Source organism: Hemitrygon akajei, chromosome 23, assembly GCF_048418815.1.
Source record: "Hemitrygon akajei chromosome 23, sHemAka1.3, whole genome shotgun sequence".
Classification (NCBI taxonomy): Eukaryota; Metazoa; Chordata; class Chondrichthyes; order Myliobatiformes; family Dasyatidae; genus Hemitrygon; species Hemitrygon akajei.
Window position 1 is genome coordinate 12,528,736 of NC_133146.1, and position 25,399 is coordinate 12,554,134.

The 25,399-nt window shown below is 45.9% G+C and overlaps 1 protein-coding gene across 1 annotated transcript in view; it reads left to right on the forward strand.

Annotated features, from left to right (window-relative positions):
• Positions 1 to 25,061, forward strand: part of hpse2 (heparanase 2) — a 375,037-nt gene extending 349,976 nt beyond the window's left edge. The window contains exon 12 of the mRNA XM_073026938.1: positions 17,209 to 25,061. Within this exon, the coding sequence (XP_072883039.1) occupies positions 17,209 to 17,374 (166 nt within the window). The 3' untranslated portion in view covers positions 17,375 to 25,061. The remainder of the gene's footprint in view (positions 1 to 17,208) is intronic.
• Positions 25,062 to 25,399: the final 338 nt, after the last annotated feature.

A 25,399-nucleotide genomic window follows, 5' to 3' on the forward strand; every position in this document is an offset into this window, starting at 1 on the left:
CCTCACCTTCCTGTCCTTAAACCCTAACCAGACCTTTAACTCCCCCGTCTTCCTGTCCTTAAACCCTAACCAGACCTTTAACTCCCCCGTCTTCCTGTCCTTAAACCCTAACCAGACCTTTAACTCCCCCGTCTTCCTGTCCCTAAACCCTAACCTGACCTTTAACTCCCCCGTCTTCCTGTCCTTAAACCCTAACCAGACCTTTAACTCCCCCGTCTTCCTGTCCTTAAACCCTAACCAGACCTTTAACTCCCCCGTCTTCCTGTCCTTAAACCCTAACCAGACCTTTAACTCCCCCGTCTTCCTGTCCTTAAACCCTAACCAGACCTTTAACTCCCCCGTCTTCCTGTCCTTAAACCCTAACCAGACCTTTAACTCCCCCGTCTTCCTGTCCTTAAACCCTAACCAGACCTTTAACTCCCCCGTTTTCCTGTCCTTAAATCCTAACCAGACCTTTAACTCCCCCGTCTTCCTGTCCTTAAACCCTAAACAGACCTTTAACTCCCCCGTTTTCCTGTCCTTAAATCCTAACCAGACCTTTAACTCCCCCGTCTTCCTGTCCTTAAACCCTAAACAGACCGTTAACTCCCCCGTCCTCCTGTCCTTAAACCCTAACCAGACCTTTAACTCCCACGTCTTCCTGTCCTTAAACCCTAACCAGACCTTTAACTCCCCCGTCTTCCTGTCCTTAAACCCTAACCAGACCTTTAACTCCTCCGTCTTCCTGTCCTTAAACCCTAACCAGACCTTTAACTCCCCCGTCTTCCTGTCCTTAAACCCTAACCAGACCTTTAACTCCCCCGTCTTCCTGTCCTTAAACCCTAACCAGACCTTTAACTCCCCCGTCTTCCTGTCCTTAAACCCTAACCAGACCTTTAACTCCCCCGTCTTCCTGTCCTTAAACCCTAACCAGACCTTTAACTCCCCCGTCTTCCTGTCCTTAAACCCTAAACAGACCTTTAACTCCCCCGTTTTCCTGTCCTTAAATCCTAACCAGACCTTTAACTCCCCCATCTTCCTGTCCTTAAACCCTAAACAGACCTTTAACTCCCCCGTTTTCCTGTCCTTAAATCCTAACCAGACCTTTAACTCCCCCGTCTTCCTGTCCTTAAACCCTAAACAGACCGTTAACTCCCCCGTCCTCCTGTCCTTAAACCCTAACCAGACCTTTAACTCCCACGTCTTCCTGTCCTTAAACCCTAACCAGACCTTTAACTCCCCCGTCTTCCTGTCCTTAAACCCTAACCAGACCTTTAACTCCCCCGTCTTCCTGTCCTTAAACCCTAACCAGACCTTTAACTCCCCCGTCTTCCTGTCCTTAAACCCTAACCAGACCTTTAACTCCCCCGTCTTCCTGTCCTTAAACCCTAACCAGACCTTTAACTCCCCCGTCTTCCTGTCCTTAAACCCTAACCAGACCTTTAACTCCCCCGTCTTCCTGTCCTTAAATCCTAACCAGACCTTTAACTCCCCCGTCTTCCTGTCCTTAAACCCTAACCAGACCTTTAACTCCCCCGTCTTCCTGTCCTTAAACCCTAACCAGACCTTTAACTCCCCCGTCTTCCTGTCCTTAAACCCTAACCAGACCTTTAACTCCCCCGTCTTCCTGTCCTTAAACCCTAACCAGACCTTTAACTCCCCCGTCTTCCTGTCCTTAAATCCTAACCAGACCTTTAACTCCCCCGTCTTCCTGTCCTTAAACCCTAAACAGACCTTTAACTCCCCCATTTTCCTGTCCTTAAATCCTAACCAGACCTTTAACTCCCCCGTCTTCCTGTCCTTAAACCCTAAACAGACCTTTAACTCCCCCGTCCTCCTGTCCTTAAACCCTAACCAGACCATTAACTCCCCCGTCCTCCTGTCCTTAAACCCTAACCAGACCTTTAACTCCCCCTTCCTCCTGTCCTTAAACCCTAACCAGACCTTTAACTCCCCCGTCTTCCTGTCCTTAAACCCTAACCAGACCTTTAACTCCCCCGTCTTCCTGTCCTTAAACCCTAACCAGACCATTAACTCCTCTCCTTGTTCTGAAAACCATCCCGATGAAGCTTAAAGCAGCTACGTCTGATCTTGTCAGACATCACAGCTCAGCGCCATCTTGTCATAAGGAAATATGGAAGTAATACAGATCAGTGGAACGTGGCCGGCAGACCACATCAGAGTACAGGGTTCTATTCCAGACACCGCACTACTGAGGTGTCAGGCACCACAGGAAAGGACATGAAGAGCATCGTAATTTAGCATGGACGAGGAGGAAACGCTGAGGAGAGGAAAGAGGAAAGAGCTGGATCAAATGTGCTTGGTTCCAGTGGTGTTCAGACACTGTAGACAAAGTGCAGACAGTGAAGCAGCTGGATTGAGTCAGGTGGATGAGTGTGGTTGCTTGAGGAGGTGGTTTGGAGCCTGGAGGGCCTGTAAACAGTTCACAGCAAGAATCCCAAAAGGCCATTGTTGCTCAGAACTTGACAGGCTGATTAAAAGTACATTCTCCACACTTTCTGGATAATTCCCCGCCACAAGTCTAAAATCCTTTGCAGAAAACCGGCCTGTGTTTCAGAGTGGACCACGGCGGAGCCTTTGAATAGGAGATGCATGGTTTTCAGAAAGATGGTGGCTTTGAAAGTTTCCCCAGTCTGACTTTTCCACTGGATGTCGGCTTGGATGACCTTTTATTTTTGGCCTCTGGTTCAGCCTCCCTGTTGTGTCTCATCAGCGGGACAGCAAGATAACCAGGTCTCATATGCACAGACCCCAAAACAGTAGGTCATAGAAACTCTCTGTGATGAGTGTGTGTGTGTGTGTGTGTGTGTGTGTGTGTGTGTGTGTGTGTGTGTGTGTGTGTGTGTGTGTGTGTGTGTGTGTGTGTGTGTGTGTGTGTGTGTGTGTCGATGTCATGTACGGATGTGTGTGCTGTGTATGTGCACATGTGTTTGTCTGTTTGCGTCTGTGTTGTGTATGTATGTGCTATGCATATGTGTGTGTGTGTGTGTGTGTGTGGTTGTCTGGCTGTGTCTGTGTTGTGTACGCGTGTGTGCATTGTGTGTGTGTTGTGAGTGTGTGAGTGTATTTGTCTCTGAGAAATATGTGTGCAGAAATGGAGAAAGAGCAGTAGAGAGCTACACAAAAAGAGTGAGAGAAAAGTGGAGAGAAAGATAGATAGATAGATAGATAGATAGATAGATACTTTATTCATCCCCATGGGGAAATTCAACTTTTTTTCCAATGTCCCATACACTTGTTGTAGCAAAACTAATTACATACAATACTTAACTCAGTAAAAAATATGATATGCATCTAAATCACTATCTCAAAAAGCATTAATAATAGCTTTTAAAAAATTCTTAAGTCCTGGCGGTAGAATTGTAAAGCCTAATGGCATTGGGGAGTATTGACCTCTTCATCCTGTCTGAGGAGCATTGCATCGATAGTAACCTGTCGCTGAAACTGCTTCTCTGTCTCTGGATGGTGCTATGTAGAGGATGTTCAGAGTTTTCCATAATTGACCGTAGCCTACTCAGCGCCCTTCGCTCAGCTACCGATGTTAAACTCTCCAGTACTTTGCCCACGACAGAGCCCGCCTTCCTTACCAGCTTATTAAGACGTGAGGCGTCCCTCTTCTTAACGCTTCCTCCCCAACACGCCACCACAAAGAAGAGGGCGCTCTCCACAACTGACCTATAGAACATCTTCAGCATCTCACTACAGACATTGAATGACGCCAACCTTCTTAGGAAGTACAGTCGACTCTGTGCCTTCCTGCACAAGGCATCTGTGTTGGCAGTCCAGTCTAGCTTCTCATCTAACTGTACTCCCAGATACTTGTAGGTCTTAACCTGCTCCACACATTCTCCATTAATGATCACTGGCTCCATATGAGGCCTAGATCTCCTAAAGTCCACCACCATCTCCTTGGTCTTGGTGATATTGAGACGCAGGTAGTTTGAGTTGCACCATATCACAAAGTCCTGTATCAGTTACTATACTTAAGTATACTATACTTAACATTCTGATATTTATAGTCATAAATATTTCTAGGTTTTGGGGGAAGAACAGTTTTTTTACAAAATAAACAGAAAACAGAAGTATCAATCAGGTCAGGCAGCATGTGTGGAGAGAGATGGATAATTTCCGCTTCAGGTTGATGACCACAGATGCTACCTGAGCGGCTGAGTGATTTCAGAAATTCTGTTTCCAGGTTTAGTACATTACTTGCTTTCTCCTTTGCTTCTTGACAGAGAATCTTAGAATAAGATACACTACTTAAAATCTTAATTTAATTTGAAGAAAAAGCATTTTTCTCAGGGTGGAGGAGCAACACCTCATATTCAGACTGGGTAGCCTCCAACCCCTTGATATGATCATTGATTTCTCTCTCTTGTTTTCCCCCCACTAATTCTTCTCTCTTCTTGCACTCCCTATTCTGGTTACCCTCTCACCCCCTTCTCCTCCTCTCCCATGCTCATGATCTGCCCACCATCTCCTCCTGGTCCTTCTCTTCCTTCCCTTTCAAAGTTCAAAGTAAACTTATTATCAAAGTACATATGTGTCACCATATACAAACCTGAGATTCATTTCCTTGCAGGCATTCACACCAAATACAAAGAAACACAATAGAATCAGTCAAAGACCACACACACAACTAGATGGACAAACAACCAATATGCAATGTCCATACCTTGGTCTAATGTCCCGTCCTATCAGATTCCTTCTTCTTCAACCCTTCCCCTTCCAGATCCTCACATCGGGGCCCCACCCACCTACCTGGACCAACCTATCACCGACCAGCTTGTACACCTTCCCGTCCCCCAACATGGACTCTGTACTCTTCCTTCTCAGTCCTGATGAGGGGTCTAGGCCCAACAGGTCGACTATTTATTCCTCTCCACAAGTGCTGTCTGACATGCTGAGTTCCCAACGTCTATGCCGTCAGGCCTCATTCAGATCTGATATGTTTGTATAAAGTCATCCCTTGTTCTTCTAAACTTCACGGAATACAGACACAAACTCTTTTGATAGAGCAACCCACTCATCCAAGGAATTAGACACACAAAGGAGATTGCAGATTCTGCAGGTACAATGAAAGCCCTGCTTACAACAGTGTCGTAGGCACGTGGGTTTAAATAACAGATAGAATGTACAGGATAATGAAGAAGAAAAATACTTGTAAAAAAGGACACAATTAGAGACACGTCCATAGTAGAGCCAGCGGTGGTCATTCGGATTCCATGCTGAGGTAAGGTTAGGGCTGTACAGGTTGGTTCAAGTGGAGTAGCAGTTCCTGAACCTGGAGGGACTCCAGGCTTCAGTGCCTCCAGTGAGAAATGAGCATGGCCTGAAAGGTGGCTGGTGAGAGGTGCTGCCTTCTTGAGTCAGCACCTCCTGAAGATGCTGTCAGTGGTGAGGAGGGCTGTGCCCGTGACGGACTGGGCCACGTCCACTACTCTCTGCACCCTTTCTATGGTTTCCATGTCCTTCCTGTAGTGAGGTGATCAGAACTGAGCACAGAACTCCAAGTGGGGTCTCACCAGGGTCCTATATAGCTGCAACATTACCTCTCAGCTCTCACAATTCATGAAGACTAATGCACCGTACGCCTTCATAACCACAGAGTAATCCTGCGCAGCTGTTTTGAGTGTCCTATGGACTCGGACCCCAAGATCCCTCTGATCCTCCACACTGCCAAGAGTCTTACCATTAATACTATATTCTGCCATCACATTTGACCTACCAAAATGAACCACTTCACACTTATCTGGGTTGAACTTCATCTGCCAATTCTCAGCCCAGTTTTGCATCCTATCAATGTCCCGCTGTAACCTCTGACAGCCCTCCACACTATCCACAACACCCCCAGCCTTTGTGTCATCAGCAAATCTACTAACCCATCCCACTACTTCCTCATTTGGGTCATTTACAAAAATCACGAAGAGAAAGGGTCCCAGAACAAATCCAAGAGGCACACCACTGGTCACCGACCTCCATGCAGAATATGACCTGTCTACAACCACTCTTTGCCTTCTGTGGGCAAGCCAGTTCTGGATCCACAAAGCAATGTTCCCTTGGATCCCATGCCTCCTTACTTTCTCAATAAGCCTTGCCTGGGGTATCTTATCAAATGCCTTGCTGAAATCCATATACACTACATCTACTGCTCTTCCTTCATCAATGTGTTTAGTCACATCCTCAAAAAATTCAATCAGACTTGTAAGGCACGACCTGCCTTTGACTAAGCCATGTTGACTATTCCTAATCACATTATGCCTCTCCAAATGTTCATAAATCCTGCCTCTCAGGATCTTCTCCATCAACTTACCAACCACTGAAGTAAGACTCACTGGTCTATAGTTTCCTGGGCCATCTCTACTCCCTTTCTTGAATAAAGGAACAACATCTGCAACCCTCCAATCCTCCGGAACCTCCCCCGTCCCTATTGATGATGCAAGGATCATTGCCAGAGGCTCAGCAATCTCCTCCCTCGCCTCCCACAGTAGCCTGGGGTACATCTCATCTGCTCCCAGTGACTTATCCAACTTGATGCTTTCCAAAAGCTCCAGCACATCCTCTTTCTTAATATCTACATGCTCAAGCTTTTCAGTCCACTGCAAGTCATCCCTACAATTGTCAAGATCCTTTTCCATAGTGAATACTGAAGTAAAGTATTCATTAAGTACCTCTGCTATCTCCTCTGGTTCCATACACACTTTTCCACTGTCACACTTGATTGGTCCTATTCTTTCACATCTTATCCTCTTGCTCTGCACATACTTGTAAAATGCTTTGGGGTTTTCCTTATTCCTGCTCACGAAGGCCTTCTTTACATTTCTTTGGTACATTTCCCTGAGAACATCTGTTTCCAATTTATGCTTCCAAGTTCCTGCCTGACAGCTTCATATTTCCCCTTACTCCAATTAAACACTTCCCTAACTTGTCTGTTCCTATCGTTCTCCAATGCTATGGTAAAAGAGATAGAATTGTGATCACCATCTCCAAAATGCTCTCCCACTGAGAGACCTGACACCTGACCAGGTTCATTTCCCAATACCAGATCAATTACAACATCTCCTCTTGTAGGCTTATCTACACATTGCATCAAGAAACCTTCCTGAACACACCTAACAAACTCCACCCTATCTAAACCCCTTGCTCTAGGGAGATGCCAATCAATATTTGGGAAATTAAAATCTCCCACCACAACAGCCCTGCTATTATTACACCTTTTCAGAATCAGTCCTTGTTACTATTGGGTGGTCTATAAAAAACACCCAGTAGAGTTATTGATCCCTTCCTGTTCCTAACTTCCACCCACAGAGACTCAGTAGACAATCCTTCCATGACTTCCTCCTTTTCTGCAGCCGTGACACTATCTCTGATCAGCAGTGCTAAGCCCCCACCTCTTTTAGCTCCCTCCCTGTTCTTTCTGAAACATCTAAAGCCTGGCACTCGAAGTAACCATTCCTGCCCCTGCACCATCCAAGCCTCTGTAATGGCCACAACATCATAGCTCCAAGTACTGATCCACGCTCTAAGCTCATCCGCTTTGTTCATGATACTCCTTGTATTAAAATAGACACATCTCAAACCATTACAAATATAAAATACAAAATAACTGATTGCATAAGTATCCATCCCCTTCAAGTCAGTATTTAGTAGATGCAACTTTGGCAGCAATTACAGCCTTGATTCTGTGAGGATAGGTCTCTATCAGCTTTCCACATCTGGATACTGTAACTTCTCCCCATTCCTCTTTACTGAACTCAGGCTGTTTCAGATTACATGGGAATCATGAGTGAACAGCCCTTTTTGAGTCCAGCCACAAATTCTCAGTTTGGTGTAAGGTCTGGACTCTGACTTGGCGGCTCCAGGACATTAACTTTGTTGTTTTTAAGCCACTCCTCTGTATCACTGGCTTTGTGCTTTAGGCCATTGTCTTGCTGGAAGACAAACCTTCCCCTGCAAGTCTTGCAAACTGCATCAGGTTTTCCTCCAGGATTTCCCTGTATTTTGCTGCATTCATTTTACCTTCTGCCTTCACAAGCCTTCCAGGGCCTGCTGCAGTGAAGCATCCCCACAGCATGATGCAGCCACCACCATGCTTCACGGTAGGGATGGTGTGTTTTTGATGATGTACGGCGTTTGGCCTATGCCAAACATAGCAGTTAGTATGATAGCCAAAAATGTTGGTTTCATCAGACCATAGAACGTTCTTCCAGCTGACTTCAGAGTCTCCTACATGCCTTCTGGCAAACTCTAGCTGAGATTTCATGTGAGTTTTTTCCAACAGTGGCTTTCTCTTTGCCACTCTCCCATAAAGCTGCGACTGGTGAAGCACCCGGGCAACAGTTGTTGTCTGTGCAGTCTCTCCCATCTCAGCCACTGAAACTTGTAACTCCTCCAGAGTTTTCATAGGTCTCTTGGAGGCCTCCCTCACTAGTCCTCACTAGCTTGGCTACTAGTCTTGCACGGTCACTTAGTTTTTGTGGACAGCCTGCTCTGGGCAGATTTACAGCTGTGCCCTATTTCCATTTCTCGATGATTGATTTAACTGTACTCCAAGGGATATTCAGTGTCTTGGAAATTTTCTTGTAACCGTCTCCTGACTTGTGTTTTTCAATAACCTTTTCGCAGAGTTGCTTGGGGTGTTCTTTTGCCTTCATTGAATAGTTTTTTCCAGGATACTAACTCACCAGCAGTGAGTCAGAAACCAGTCAGAAACAAAACTGCTTCAGCTCTGGAATGTTTGTGGGCTTCCTTGTATGAACTGCTTGCTTTAGATCCTTCCAGTCAAGGCTTTGATTCGGCCATTCCAAAACATGAATTTTCTTCTTTTTAAACAATTCTGTTGTTGGTGCACTCTTGTCTTTAGGGTCATTGTCTTGTTGCCTTATCTAACTTCTATTAAGCTTCAGGTGACGCACCACTACCCTGACATTCTCCTGTAAAATGTCTTGATACAATTTTGAGTTCATGATTCCCTCAATGATCGCAAGCTGTCCAGGCCCTGAGGCAGCAAAGCAGCCCCAAACCATGATGCTTCTTCCACCTTGCCTCACAGTTGGAATGAGGTTTTGGCGTTGGTGTGCCGTGCCCTTTTCCCTCCAAACATAGTTCTGCTAAAATGTTCAACTTTTGTGTCATCTGTCCACAGAACACGTTTTTATGTAGAACGTTGTCCCAGAAGCATTGTAGAACACCCGGGTAGTCTTTTGCAAACTTGAGACGTGCAGCAATGTGTTTTTTTTTGGAGAGCAGTGGTTTCCACCGAGATGTACTTCCATGAACACCGTTCTTGTTCAGTGTTTTTCTTATAGTGCACACAGGAACAGAGACTTTAGCAAGTTCCTGAGAACTCTGCAGGTCTTTTATTGTTACCCTTGTGTTCTTATTCCCCTGTTTCAGCGTTGCATGCTGTGCTCTTGGTGTGATCTTTGCAGGATGCCCACTCCTAGGGAGAGTAGTAACAGTACTGAGTTTCCCCTATTTGTAGACATTTCCTCTTACTGTGGACTGATGAACACTCAGGTCATTAGAAATGCTTTTTTAGCCTTTTCCAGCTTCATGCATCTCTACAACTCTTCTTCTAATGTCTCCTGAAAGTTGTTTTGATCGAGGCATGGTGCACATAAACAGATCTTTCTTGAGAAGAGCAGGTTCTGTCAGTAACCTGACTCTGTGCATCTTTTCTATAGGGCAGGGCACCTCCACAACCCACACCTCCAATCTCATCTCATTGATTGGAATAGCTGACTCCAAATAGCTTTTGTAGAAGGCATTACCGCAGAGGGTCACACACTTTTCCAACAAATACATGTACTATTAGATCACTTTTCTCAATAAATAAATGAACAAGTATAATGTGTTTGTGTTATTTATTTAATTGAGTTCTCTTTATCTAGTTTTAGAATGTACATGATGATCTGATCGCATTTTAGGTGATATTTATGCAGAAATAGAGAAAATTCTACAGGGTTCACAAACTTTCTAGCACCACTGTAAACAAACATTGGCAAGCAGCCAATATACAAAAGAAGATAAATTGTGCTGAGAACATGAGTTATAGAATCCTTGGGAGTGAAAAATTCAAAATAAAGTTCAAATTTATTATCAAAGTATGTGTATGTCACCCTATACCACCCTGAGATTCATTTCCTTGCGGGCATTCACAGTAAAACAAAGAAATACGACAGAATCAAAGAAAAACAACACACAAAGGCAAACACCAATGTGCAAAATAAACAAACTGTGCCAATACACACAAAAAAGCAAATAATGATAATAAATAGTAAATCTATAATACTGAGAATGAGTTGTAGAGTACTTCATAGGTTGTGGAATCAGTTCAGTGTTGAGATGCAAAATAATCCCCTTCTGGTTCAGGAGCCTGATGGTTGAGGGGTAACAATCATTCCTTAATCTGGTGGTGTGAGACCTAAAGCTTCTGTACCTCCTGCTCGAAGGCAACAGCAAGAAGAGAGCCTGGACTGGATGTTGGGGGCCCATGATGATGGATGCTGCTTTCTGGTGGCAGCAGTCCTTGTGGACGTGCACAGTGGTGGGGAGGGCTTTTCCTGTGATGGACCGGGCTGTATCCACCACTTTCTGCAGGCCTTCCCGTTCCTGGGCATTGGAACCAGTCAGGATACTCCCCACACTGCATCTATGTAAGTGTGTCAAAGTTTCTGCTGAAACGCCGGATCTATGCAAACCTCTAGGAAAGTAGCAACGATGACATTACTGTGAGGTGATTTGGAATTTCCTGATATTGACGTGAAAGTGGCCATATTCATGCAAATCCATCCATATCCACAACTCTACAGATATGAAAGTAGGAGGAACTTTGCAGAAGTTTTAGCTGTGTGTGTGCTGGCTCCTGGTGTGTTATGCCTATCTTCTCCTCTGTATATTTGTCTGCCTTCTCTTTCTTTCATATTTATTTTCTCTCCTGGATCTGGCCTTCAGTGTTTTGTCTCCCTTCTGGCTCCTGCAGCCACTGGCCTGCTTCCTCTGCCATTCTCTGGGCTTGTTTTGCAGTAGAACGCATTGCTGTACAATGTCCCTTTCAACAGGCGAGGGCAGGTCTCAGCAGGAAGGTCAGAGGAGTTAAAGGGGAAATAATTTGTGTCTGCCTATGTAAGGACCACCATCGAGCGGAGATTTAGCCTGCTGATTTATCTCTAAATAGCTCTCAAACTGCTAGTTCCTTTGCTTATGAAATTTGCTTGTACTTTCCATAGAATTCCTGATAGGGAGGGAGGGAGGGGAGAGAGAGATAGAGAAGGACAAAGAGAGGGAGAGAGATGGAGAGGGAGAGAGGGAGAGAAAGAGAGAGAAAAAGACAGAGAGGAGAGAGAGAGAAGCGAGGAAGGAAGAGGGAGAGAATGAAGAGAGAGAGAGAGAGAAGAGGAGACAGACTTGTCCTTGCTAAGTTCAGCTCATGATCCTGTTGGTTAAGTTTTACTTGTGTGCAAGTGTGTCTGATTGGTTTAATTGTGGTTTTCAAATGGGAACTGGACAGAATGGAAAGTATTGGCTGTGGGAGAAAGGTAGAGTGAAACTGTTTTACAAGGAATTGGTTTAATATTGTCGTAGGTATCAAGATATGGTGGAAAGCTTGTCTTGAAGACTGCTCATACAGATCAAATCATTACACAGTGCGTTGAGGTAGAACAAGGCAAAATAATAACAGAATGGAACGGCAACACGTACAAAATGCTGGAGGAACTCAGCAGGCCAGACAGCATCTATAGACGTGAACAAACAGTTGACGTTACAGGCCAAGACCATTCATCAGGACAGGAAAAAAAGGGGGAAGAAGCCAGAATAAGAAGGCTGGGGTGGGGGGAAAATACAAGCTAGAAGGTGATAAGAGAAGCCAAGTGGGTGGGGGCAGCTGACAAAGTGAGAAGCTGGGAGGTGATAGGTGGAAATGGTAAAGGGCTAAAGAAGGAATCTGCTAGGAGAGGAGAGTGGATCATAAGAGAAAGGGAAGGAGGAGGGGACCCAGGGGATGGTAATAGACAGGTAGAGAAGAGGTAAGAGGCCAAAGTGGGGAACAGAAGAAGAGAGAAAGAGGAGGGATTTTTTTTTACCAGAAGGAGAAACCAATATTCATGCCATCAGGTTGAAGGCTACCCCGATGGAATATAAGATGTTGGCACAAGAGGAGGCCATGGTCTGACATGTTGGAACTGGAATGGGAATGGGAATTAAAATGTCAGGCCCCTGGGAAGTTCTGCTTTTGGCGGATAGAATGGAGGTGCTCGACGAAGTGCTCCACCCCCTCAAATTTTCAACGGGTCCCGCCTATGTAGAGGAGGCCATGTTGAGAGCACTGGATAGAATAGACGACCCCAGCAGATTCGCAGGTGAAGTGTCGCCTCACCTGGAAGGATTGTTTGGGGCTCTGAATGGTGGTGAGGGAGGAGGTGAACTAGCAGGTGTAGCACTTCGGCTGTTTGCAGGGATAGGTGTGAGGAGGGAGATTTGTGGGGTGGGACAAATAGACTGGGAAATCACAGAGGGAGTGATCCCTGTGGAAAATGGAGGGTGGTGTTTGCTGGTCGGATCCTTTTGGAGGTGGTGGAAATTATGGAGAATGGTGTGTTGGATGCAGAGGCCCACGAAGGGCTAGTTAAAGATGAGAGGAACTCTATCACTGTTAAAGCAGTGGGAAGATGCGGTGAATGTGGATGTTTGGGAAATGGAGGAGTTGCAAGTGAGGACAGCATCAATAGTGGAGGAAAGAAAACACTGTTCTTTAAAGAAGGACATTGCTGATGTCCTGGAATGGAAAGCCTCATCCTGGAAACAGATGAGGCAGAGATGAAATAACTGAGAAATGGGAATAACATTTTTACAGGAGACAGAGCGGGAAGATGTATAAACTGTAGTGATTACACTGGAATAAAGTGTAAAAGCTAGAGAGAAAGTGTAGTATAGATAAACAATGAAATGCAAGATTATAACAAGGTAGATTGTTCAATTTATTGTACTAGAGAACCATTTAAAAGTCTTATAACAGTGGGGTAGAAGCTACGTTTGAGCCTGGTGATATGTGCTTTCAGGCTTTTGTATCTTGTGTCCAAGGGAAGAGAGACTGTCTGGGGCTGGTGAGGTCTTTGATTATGTTCGGTTGCTTTTCCGATGCAGTCTTTGGAAGCCAGGCTGGTTTCTGCGACGTACTGCTCTAGTTGTGAGTGAATGGACCAGATTGCCTCTTCCCACAGTGTGACCATTCTCTGTCCCAGTGTCCGACAGGTGGACAAAGATATTGTTTCTACCCACAGGGTTCATTCACCGTCCATGAGACATAGGAGCAGAATTAGGCCATACGGATCACTGAATCTGCTCCATCATTCCATCATGGCTGATCTATTATCCCTCTCAATCCCATTCTCCTGCCTTCTCTCCGTCCATAACCTTTGATGCCCTGACTAATCAAGAACCTATCAACCTCTGCTTTAAATATACTCAACAAATTGGTGTCGACTTCCATCCGTGACAATGAATTCCACAGAACCTCGAAGCCCTCCTCAGCCTTCAAGAACATCAACAGTAGAGCGACAATCCACTTGCGACGGGGTTTCAGTGGGCCGAGCAGCATCTGTGGGAGAAAAACTTGAAATCCAGACCCTGCACCAGCTGATCAAATGCTGCTCGACCTGCTGAGCTCCTTATTGAGTCATAGAGCACTACGGTACAGAAATATGCCCTTCAGCCCGTCCTGTCTGTGCCAACCTGTTCTGCCTAGCCCCATCGACCTACACCTGGACCATAGCCCTCCATACCCCTCTCATCCATGCATCTATCCAGACTTCTCTAAAATGTTACAACTGAAAGAGCATCCACCACTCCCATCTGCAGGTCGTTCCACACTCTCACTACCCTCTAGGTGAAGGAGTTCCCCTAAAACATTTCACCTTTCGCCCTAAACCTATGACCTCTAACCGAGAGATTGTTGCTTCAGGTTCCAACACCTGCTGACTCTTGTGAGTGCAAGCCTTGGGCCTGGTTGCCTTAGGTTAGTCCATTGTTCCCTCTCTCTAACCTTCACCATGTCAACCTCCTCCATCTCAGTGTTCTGTTCTGGTTGCCCCGTTATAGGAAAACATGGAAGCTTTAGAGAGGGGGCATGGGAGATTCACCAGGATAGTGTCTGGATTTGAGTCAAGTCATTTTTTATTGTCATTTTGACCAAAACTGCTGGTACAGTACACAGTAAAAATGAGACAACGTTTTTCAGGACCATGGTGCTACATGAAAAAGTACAAAAACTACACTGAACTACGTAAACCAACACAGAAAAAAAAAACTACACTGGACTACAGACCTACCCAGAACTGCATAAAGTGCACAAAACAGTGCAGGCATTACAATAAATAATAAACAAGACAACAGGCACAGTAGAGGGCAATAAGTTCTTATCAGTCCAGTCTCTGGGTATTGAGGAGTCTGATAGCTTGAGAGGAAAGGTTGAGCAAAGGTTGGAACAAAGATGAGAAGTGTACAAGATGATAAGAGACATAGGATAGAGTGGATAGCCAGAGACTTGTTTCTCCAGGATGGTGATATTTAATACCAGAGGGCATAACTGGAGGAAAGTATAGGGGTGATGTCAGAGAAGGTTTTTTAACACACACAGTGGTGTGTGCATGGTCAGGGGTAGTGGTAGAGGCAGATACTTTAGGAGATTTAGGACACCTTTAGATAGGCACATGGATGAAAAAAATGGAGGGTGTGTGGGAGGGAAGTGTTATCTTAATATTAGAGTAGTTTCAAGTGTTGACACCACCTTGTAGGCCAACGAGCCTGTACTGGGCTGTTCCATGTGCCCTATGCTCTTTGCCTCTGTGGCTCGTTAGCACCTGGGTGGTGTAATCCACCAGCTCTGGAAGAACTTGCTGGGGCTCATGGGCAGTGTCTGTGGAGGCAAAGGGGTTGGCAACATTCGGGTTGGGATCCTGCCTCAGGTCTGCGAGTGGAGGGAGCAGATAGTCTAAGGAGGAGAGGGGAAAAGGTGATATAGAGTGGTTATTAGATGCAGGGTTGGTCTCTGTACCACCCACTCGCAGTCCTGATCTAAATTGTCGGTACTTTCTTTCACTCCTCCCCCAATCGCCCCACAGACACTGTTTGACCCGCTGAGCTCCTCCAGCAGATTATTATTCCAGATTCCGGCATCTGCTCAAACATTCTTCACTGGCGGCAGAGACTTCAAGACATTTTGACGCCTTGAAACTTAAAATGCAAGTTTTCCTTTCCGTTAAAGTTGTCATTGCAACTCGTACGCAGCTCAGCACAACATGGAAACCATTCTCCCCCTCTGTGGAAACCACTCTCCTCCTCCGTGGAAACCACTCTCCTCCTCCATGGAAACCCTTCTCCCCCTCTGTGAAAACCACTCTCCCCCTCCGTGGAAACCCTTCTCCCCCTCTGTGAAAACCACTCTCCTCCTCCATGGAAACCACTCTCCCCCTCCGTGGAAACCCTTCTCCCCCTCTGTGAAAACCACTCTCCTCCTCCATGGAAACCACTCTCCTCCTCTGTGGAAACCACTCTCCCCCTCTGAGGAAACCACTCTCCTCCTCCATGGAAACCACTCTCCTCCTCCGTGGAAACCACTCTCCCCCTCTGTGGAAACCACTCTCCTCCTCCATGGAAACCACTCTCCTCCTCCGTGGAAACCCTTCTCCCCCTCTGTGGAAACCACTCTCCCCCTCCGTGGAAACCCTTCTCCCCCTCTGTGGAAACCACTCTCCCCCTCCGTGGAAACCCTTCTCCCCCTCCGTGGAAACCACTCTCCCCCTCTGTGGAAACCACTCTCCTCCTCCATGGAAACCACTCTCCTCCTCTGTGGAAACCCTTCTCCCCCTCCGTGGAAACCACTCTCCCCCTCCGTGGAAACCACTCTCCCCCTCTGTGGAAACCACTCTCCTCCTCCGTGGAAACACCTCCCCCTCCGTGGAAACCATTCTCCCCCGCCGTGACTGCACTTCCCACTGTCTCAGGAGAGCTGCCAGCGCAGTCAAAGATCCACCCATCCCGAGCATTCTCTCTTCTTCTCTCTTCCATCAGGCATAAGATACCGAAGCCTGAAAGCATGTCCCGCCAGGCTCAAGGACAGCCACCATTATCAGACTTTTGAGCAATAACCATGTAACCATATAACAATTACAGCACAGAAACAGGCCATCTCGGCCCTTCTAGTCCATGCCAAACACTTACACTCACCTAGTCCCACCGACCTGCACTCAGCCCATAACCCTCCATTCCTTTCCTGTCCATATACCTATCCAATTTTAATTTAAATGACAATATTGAACCTGCCTCTACCACTTCTACTGGCAGCTCGTTCCACACAGTTACCACTCTCTGAGTAAAGAAATTCCCCCTCGTGTTACCCCTAAACTTTTGCCCCTTAACTCTCAACTCATGTCCTCTTGTTTGAATCTCCCCTACTCTCAATGGAAAAAGCCTATCCACGTCAACTCTATCTATCCCCCTCATAATTTTAAATACCTCTATCAAGTCCCCCCTCAACCTTCTACGCTCCAAAGAATAAAGACCTAACTTGTTCAACCTTTCTCTGTAACTTAGGTGCTGAAACCCAGGTAATATTCTAGTAAATCTTCTCTGAACTCTCTCTATACTCTCCACGATTCTCGAGCTCCTCTATAAGATGGATTCTTGGACTCACAATCACCATGTCATGATGTGCACTTTACCGTTTAACTACACTGACCTTCCTCGGTCACATTTACATTTTACTCTGCACTCCGTTATTGTTTTTCCTTGGTCTATCTCAGTGCACTGGGGAATAATTTGATCTGTGTGAACAATATGCAGGGGAAGCTTTTCACTCTACGTGTGGCAATAATAAACCAATTCCAGTACCGAGGTCAGCTTCCATCCTGTTGCTTTTAGTCTCTTGAATGATAAGATGGACTCTAGACTTCACAGTCTCTCTCGTGTGATGTGGCCTTGTACTTCAATCGTCTGCCGGCACTGCACTTCCTCTGCAACTGATAAACTTTATTCTGCACTCTGTATTGTTTTGCCTTGTTCTACCTCAATGCACCTTGTATGAACAGTATGCAAGACAAGCTTGGTACAGTAATAAACCAATACTTGCTTTGTTCAGAATCTGTTTCACATTGCCATTTGAAGCTTTTCTGAATGTCAGACAAGTGATGTGTGTCTTATTTATTCCAGATCAGTACAGCTAAATGGTCGCCAGTTGTCGATGGTCGACGACGAGACGCTTCCTGATTTGAGGCCAAGAACTCTTCGAGCTGGGAGAATCGTGGTGATCCCACCTCTCTCCATCGGATTCTACGTGGTGAAGAATGCAAACGCTCCCTCCTGCAAGTTTCGGTAGCCGTGTGGCCCGGAGACTGAGACCCTACCTCTGTGTCCTGCAGTGATGTTAAAACCAACAAGACCAACAAGAAATCAGCAGCTGACCGTTTCCACCCCTCCCGGAAGCTCAAGACCTGGGATTTCTCTCAAGACTGGCATCACGGCCTTTACCCATCCTTCCTCCTGTCGTTCGGAGTTGGCTCTGCTGGTTGAGATCAGCTCACACCCTCCAGAGCATTAACATTCTCAGAGGTGCTGCAACATGGCAGCATTTGGACAATGCCTCAGTCCACCGATCTCCACTGAGGCTCAAGCATCTTCGGTGTTCAAATTCAAGCTTATTGTCATTACTCCATACAGCTAAATGAAACACTGTTCCTCTGAGGCCAAGGTGAAAATAACAGCACATATAGTCACACACAGCACATACAGTTACAATCCGGTACAGACGGTCACAAATAATATTAGCACAGGTCCCTGAGTGGCATAGCCTGAAGATTGATGGTGCATGGGATGTTGTCCTGGAGCCACGTTTCTGTAAGAAAAAGCACGCAGCCGTTCCTCATCTCGTGCTTGGTCAGTTGTAGACAAAGATAGTCAGTTTGTTTTCCAGAGCGTGAACAGCAGAGAGCAGTATAGACCTGGAGAGCTGGCCTACAGGGATTAGCCTTTAACCCAGCACGGATTCCAGCGGGCTTGCTGCCCTTCTGTTTCCTCGCACACTTTTTCCGACGCCTCCTCTGCGGGGTGGCTGTAACAGGTGAACCCGCAGTTGAGGGCCTGGACCATGCAATAACCCAAGCCTGCACAACTCCTCCGCCATCGCTCTCGCTAATGAACTGGACTTACGGTACTTTGTACTATCAATGTCCAACGGGGTCATTCGATTGTAGGAACAGTATTTAAGGCAAGCAGTTACACCTTTTGTTGGACCCGGAGAGGCCTTTATGAATAAGCGCACCGCATCTTACCGAACTAAAGGAAGAGTTAGTTATCGTCCCGGTAACTCAAATCTAAATTTGCATGGAATCTCATCCAAGCATACAAACGGTCGGTCCGCGTGAACGGAATAAATCTGCAAGTCTCTGATCAGCATCCATTAGCCATCCTAATGATTTCACGGGTCTAGGTGTTTGATCAGCATTTATTGACCATCCCTTAATGTCCCTGAATGAAGAAGCCCAATAGGTCGTTTCACAGGGGGAGCTACCTGAAGCTTGTATCATCCAATCCTGTGATAAGGAGAGGGAGGAGAACCCATCTGCCCACTGACCAGTGCTGAAATATTAGCGTAGAAGGTGACTGACCCAGGCAGGGGCAAAATTGATGATCATTTACCCTTGGCTCAGATACAGAGGGTGGATGTCCTGCTGTCATCAGCAAACCCCATTTGCAAGTGGAGGCAGCAGATGACACAGATTTGAAATCATTGACTTAAAACACACAGACACACACGTTGTCCAATCATCCATCCAGTAGCTTGACCAGATCCGAGGTCGTCAACCATCCCTCTTCCTCCACACATGTCGCCTGACCCACCGAGTTTTTAGATTTATTTTTATTTATTTAGAGCCTTCTGACCCAGTGAGCCCAATTACATCCACATGAACAATTAACCTACTTATCCCTATGTCTTTGGAATGTGGGAGGAAACCAGAGCACTTGGAGGAAATCCATGCGGTCACGGGAAGAAAGTACCCTTCCAGGTAGTGACAGGAATTGTAATAGCATTCCTCTGTTCACTGCTGTACTGTACCCAGATTCCAACTTCTCTTGTGTCTCTGTCCAGTCGTTTATATTTCCCTGTAATGTCTTGCAAGTTAATGCAGCACGGGAAGAGACAATGTGCTCCATTGAGCTGATGTAAAAGCTCTCCTTTTTCAAGTACTCTGATAATCTGATATCCAATTGATCAACAATCCCAAAGACACGAGAAGCCACAGATGCTGGAATCTGGACCAGCAAACAATCTGCTGGAGGAACTCGGCAGTTCAGGCAGCGACCTGTGGGTCCACAGGTGGAAAGAATGATCAGTATTTTGAGTCAAAGCCCTGCATCAGGGCTGAGGGTGGAAAGGGGGAATAGTCAATACTAAAGAGAAGAGGGGGAGGTTTGAGACAGGGTCCGGAAGATGGTAGGTGGCCGAGGTGGGGTAATAGGATGACGTGGGGCATGGTAGCGAAGTGGTTAGCACTTTACGGTGCCAATGAGAGGGGCTCAATTCCTGTTGCTGACTGTAAGGAGTCTGCACGATTTCCCTGTGGCTACATAGGTTTTATTAGGTTTCTTTTCACATTCCAAAGTGATACAGTTAGGCTCAGTAAGTTGTGGGCACAATATGTTGGCATTGCAAGCATGGCAATGCTCGAGCGCTGTCCCCAGCACATCCTCGGACTGGCACAAATGACACATTTCACTGTATGCTTCAATGTACACGTGACAAGTAAAACTGATCTTATCTTAGATGGAGGTAGGAGGGGGATTGGGAAGGGCGGATGGTGGGTGACAAGTGGCAGGTGAGTTTTGGTTGAAGGTATCGATCTGACTCAGTCTGAAACCGGAGTGTGAGTGGGGTCCAGACTGGAAGTGAGAAGGGAAGTCAAATGTAGAGTTAGGAACATGGACGGGTTTGCAGCCAGTGCTAAGGTCCAGAGAAAATGTACATTTCAGCTTACTGTGTCAAATCGATACAAGCTGAAATTCACTGGGTCCTATTTCCCACTCTCTTTAAACTCACCAGGGCTGATTTTCCTGTCCCCCTGTGAGCTCACCAAGTTCAATGGAAAATCCATTGAACTACTGTAATAAATAGTTTAAAAAGATATTTTTAACGCATCGCTTTACAGCTTTAGCCGGCGATCAGCACTGGGGGGAGAATTCCCACTGCCGTCTGTAAGGAAGTTGTACGTTTTCTCCAGGACGGCATGGGTTTCCTCCGGGAGCTCAGTTTTACTTCCATGTCCCAAAGGCGTACAGTTAGAGTCAAATGGCTTGCGGGCGTGCGATGCTGGCTCCAGAACCGGAAGCAAGGCAACACTTGCTCAAACCTCACCGTTTTGACTTGACACAAGCAACACGTTTCACTATACGTTTCAATGTACGTGACAAATAAAGCTAATCTTTCATCTTTGAAGCAAAATTAAACTCATCAGAATGAAGTCCGACAGTGCAGGGAATCTGCCAGACTGGTGCCACCTTAGTCCTGAGGGTCCCAGATTACTGGAACTTTCCTGTCAATCCAATACAGGGTCCCAGACCTGAAACGTTGCCTGTTTTTTTCTGCACAGATGCTGTCTGACCTGCTGAGTATTTCTTCCCCCAGCATCTCCTGTTTTGGTTTCCTGCCTCTCTCAGAAGTTTCTTTTTACCCCATTTTTTACACCTGGTGGTGGACGATGAACGGGATTTACCCTGATCTGGATTTTCAATGCAGAAATAAAGGGAATATCCCACTTTAGTGGTTTCCAGCAGAAAGATATGGGTTATCCTATCAGCTCAAAATCCAGGAAGGAAAATAAGCACTTTTAATGAGTTGTACTTCTGGAATCTGGAGTAATCATTGTGCTTCTGGAGCCTGGAGTCTGGAATCTGGAGTAATCATTGTGCTTTTGGAGCCTGGAGTCTGGAATCTGGAGTAATCATTGTGCTTCTGGAGTCTGGAATCTGGAGTATTCGTTGCGCTTCTGGAGCCTGGAGTCTGGAGTGAGGAGTCTGGAATCTGGAGTAATCATTGCCGTATACCAAACTGATGAGCTCTTGTGGATATACACTTTAAACTACTGATGCGGAGATAGGAGTTTGAATGTCACTCTGGAACTCAAAATTTTATTATCAAGTCATTGTAAACCTCGGTATTTTTTAAGAAAGGCCCGTGTCAGAAACAGTGAACTTGTTTTCAATACCTGTTTGGTTCCTTGATGAACTTCAGTGAGTGAGATAGAGTCATGGAGTGATATAGCACAGAAACAATCCATTTGGCCCAGAAATACCTCTAAACCTTTCCTAATCATCCACCTGTCCAAGTGACTTCTAAATACTTTAATGTACCTGCCTCAACCACTTCCTCTGGCAGCACATTCCATATACTAACCACCCTCTGGCTGTAAAAAGTTACTCTGTAGGTTTCTATTAAATTTCTACCCCCTCACAGAGTCATAGAAAAGTACAGTGCAGAAACAGGCCCTTTGGCCCATCTAGACCATGCCAATCCTTTTAAAGTGCCTACTTCCATCAACCTGCACCAGGACCATAGCCATCCATACCCCTACCATCCATGCACCTATCCAAACTTCTCTTAAATGTTGAAGTCGAGCTTGCACTCGACTTAAACCTAAGCACTCTAGCTCTTGATTTCCCAACCCTGGAGGAAGAGACTGTATACATTCACCCTACATATGCCCCTCGTGATTTAATACACATCTATAAGGTCATCCTTCATTCTTCTAGGTTCCAGTGGAAACAGAAACCAACTCAACCTCTCTCCATAACTCAGTCCCTTGCATCTTGGCAACATCCTTGTAAACCTTTTTCCAGCTTAACGGCATCTTTCCTATAAAAGGGTGAATGTCTGAACACAATATCACAAATGCACCCTCACCAGTTTCTTGTACAACTATCTATCATCCTCAATCATCAGTCATGGAATTCCCTCCCTACCAGCACTGTGGGTGTCCCTACACCTCAGGGATTGCAGTGGTTCAAGAAGGCAGCTCATCACCACCTTCTCAAGGGCAACTAGGGATGGGCAATAAATGCTGGCTTAGCTGGCGATGCCCACATCCCGTAACTGAATAAATTTTAAAAAAACTGCTGTGATCTATATGTGACTCCAAACCTTCAGCTAAGTTGAAAGCAGACAAGGCTGGAAACCTCCAGCGTCTCTGTAAGGAGAAACCGAGCTAATATTTCAGGACCTAGGCCCTTCACAAGAATTGTTCCGAAAAAGGACCTTGACTCTATCTCCATAGAGGCTGCCTGGCCTGCTGAGAGTTTCCAGCATTTTTCAATGTCAGGTTTTCTGCATGCTTTGATTTTCCTATACAGACTCCCATAGTCCGAGCCATTACTGAGCCAGATTTTAAGGCAGTTCCAGGGAGTGTTGTCTCCAACCTTTCATTCCAGACTGTGCTTGCTTCCTTGAAACACCAGCTTCCACAGTGGGATTTGAACCTAGAAACCATCAATGTAAGGTTTCTCGATGCTGCTACGGCAGCCTCGCCCCCTCGACTACCTTGGCTTTGTTGCTATGGGTAAAAGGCAACATAGCGGGATGGGGATATGATTGGGTTGGCACTGAGGGACAGAGGTGACCTCTTTCTATCTAACCTCTGTGTCATGGTCTCCCTCCCTTCACCTGCCATTCCCAAAGTTTCTCAGGATGTAGAGGGGGAGACAGTTCGGCCCATTGAGTTTGTGCTGGCTCAGGTCATCAATCCCATTCCTCCGCTTATCCCCGACCATTCAGCCCATCGAATCTGCTCCACCATTCCATCATGGCTGATTTACTATTGTTCTCAACCCTGTTTTCCTGCCTTCTCCCCATAACCTTTGACACCCTTACTAATCAAGGAACTATCAACTTCAGCTTTAAATATACCCAACTGACTTCCCCTCCACAGCCATCTATGGCAAAGAATTTCACAGATTCACCATCTTTTGGTTAAAGAAATTCCTCCTCATCTCTGTTCTAAAGGGCCAACCTTGTATTCGAGGCTGTGCACGTTGGTCCTAGACTCCTGCACTATAGGAAGCATCCTCATCACATCCCAGTTCTCCCTCACATGCAGTACGGTCCCCTGGTTCTCAGCAGCCAGGAGAGCTTACAGTAGATAATTACCACCTTTTTTTAAGGCGGACACCAGAGCACCAGGAGGAAAACACACGTGCAAACTCCACGCAGACAGTAGCCAAGGTCAGGACTGAGCCTGGGTTGGAGGAGCCCTGGGGCAGAGCCTCTACCTGCTGTGCTATTGTGTCTGAACCCGAACCTAGGGAGCAATTAAATGAAACCTAAACACAAGAGGTTCTGCAGATACTGGAAATGTTGAGCAACACAGCCACTCAGCAAATCAGACAGCATCTACGGAGAGGAGTAAACGGTCAGTGTTGACTTCCTCCTCTTCTACGACAATGAGGACACAGTCAGGTTGTTCAAGCAACCTCCCACATTCCATCTGGGTAGCCTCCAACCTGACGGCATGAACATTGATTTCTCCAACTTCTAATAATTCCTCTTCCCTCCTCCTAATCTTGCTTTCTGTTTCCCTCTCTCCCTTTGTCTTCTCCTCACCTGCTCATCTGGTGACCCCCCCTCCTTCCCAACTCCCATGGTCCACTCTCCTCCCCACCTTTCAGATTCTCACCTCACCTTCCCCCTCACCTATCATCCGCCATCGCGTACTCCTTCCCCCCACCCCCCCAACCTTCTCATTCTGCTTCTGGCCCTCCTTCATTTCTGGTCCCGATGGAGGGCCTCGGCCCACAATGTCAGCTGTTTATTCCTGTCCATAGATGCCGCCTGACTTAAAGATAAGCCTTATTTTCACATGAACATCAAAACATATAGAGTTCTGCAGGCATTTGTGTGTGTTGTTTAAGCAACCCCCCCCCCACCTATTTCATGAGCAGTTGCAAAGAGTCATGGGATCAAAGGGATCAATCCCATTGTCCAGTAGCTGTGTTGCTATGGAAATGGAATTTGCTGACAAAGAAATACATAGAACTGACCATGCACTTGGAGGAAGGGATGAGGTCTTTGAATTCATTCCTGATCCCTGATCCTTGTTAATCCATACTCGACCCCTCAGTTTCTATTCCTTTCCCAGGTTCTGGAGGATTACACAAGAACACAAAACATAAAACCGTAAGACAATAGGAGCAACATTAGGCCATTTGGCCCATTGAGTCTGCCCAACAATTCCATCACAGCAGATCTGAACCCCATCCTGCCTTCTACCTGTAACTTTTGACTAATCAAGAACTTATTACCCTCTGCTTTAAATACACCCCATGACTTAGCTTCCACAGCTGTCTGTGCCAACAAACTCCACTGGTTTACCACCCTCTGGCTAAAGAAATTCCTCCTCATTGCTGCTCTAAAGGGACATCCTTGTATTCTGAAGTGCCCTCTGGTCCTAGACTTTCCCACTATTGGAAACATCCTCTTCAGGTCCACTCTATCGAGGCCTTTCAACATCTGACGGGTTTCAATAAGATTTCCCACCACCCCACCCCATTCTTCTAAACTCCAACAGGTACAGTCTCTGAGCCATCAAATGCCCCTCACGCATTAATCCTTTCATTCCATCCACTAAGTCCCTACTTCATTTTGTCAGCTCTCAAACCCTTTGTATTTTAACATTGCACAGCAACGCCACGCAACTATTGACATAGAATCATGTTGTGAAAATGTCCTATTATATAATTAGCAGTACCAGAATCAGAAAATATTAACAACACTTAATATATTTGATGTCTTGCTTATAAAAGTATTAACTAAGATGTTCATATCTCTTTGAAAGATTAAGAAACCTCTCAAGATTATAACGCATATACTTGCCTTTACCCAGGCTGATTTGTAACTGTATACCATACAGCATGTTTGCCAGTGATGTAATACTCTTCTGGTAACTTTATTTTGCCTTAAGGATGCTGAAGTTCTATTAAATTATGCAAATCTTTTTTAATAAAGTCTAAACTTTATTGCTTTTGAGTAATTGCAGTATTGTAATATTTCTCATGCACCTTTTAAGAACTTCTACCACTGACATGTCTTAGCACAGTTGGATTGAGTTTTGGAGTCAGCTCCCTCTGGGTCCTCGCCTCCTCTTTCCTCTGTCCTCTCCTATCAGATTCCTTCTTCTTGAACCTCCTCCACCTTTTCGCCCTATCCCCTCCCAGCTTCTTACACCATCTCCTCTCTCCTTCCTCGCCTGGTTTCACCTATCACCTTCTAGGTTATATTCCTTCTCATCCCCTCAGTTTTTGCTTCTTCCTATTCCAGTATTGATGAAGGATTTCAGCCCAAAGTGTGCCCTTCGGCCCA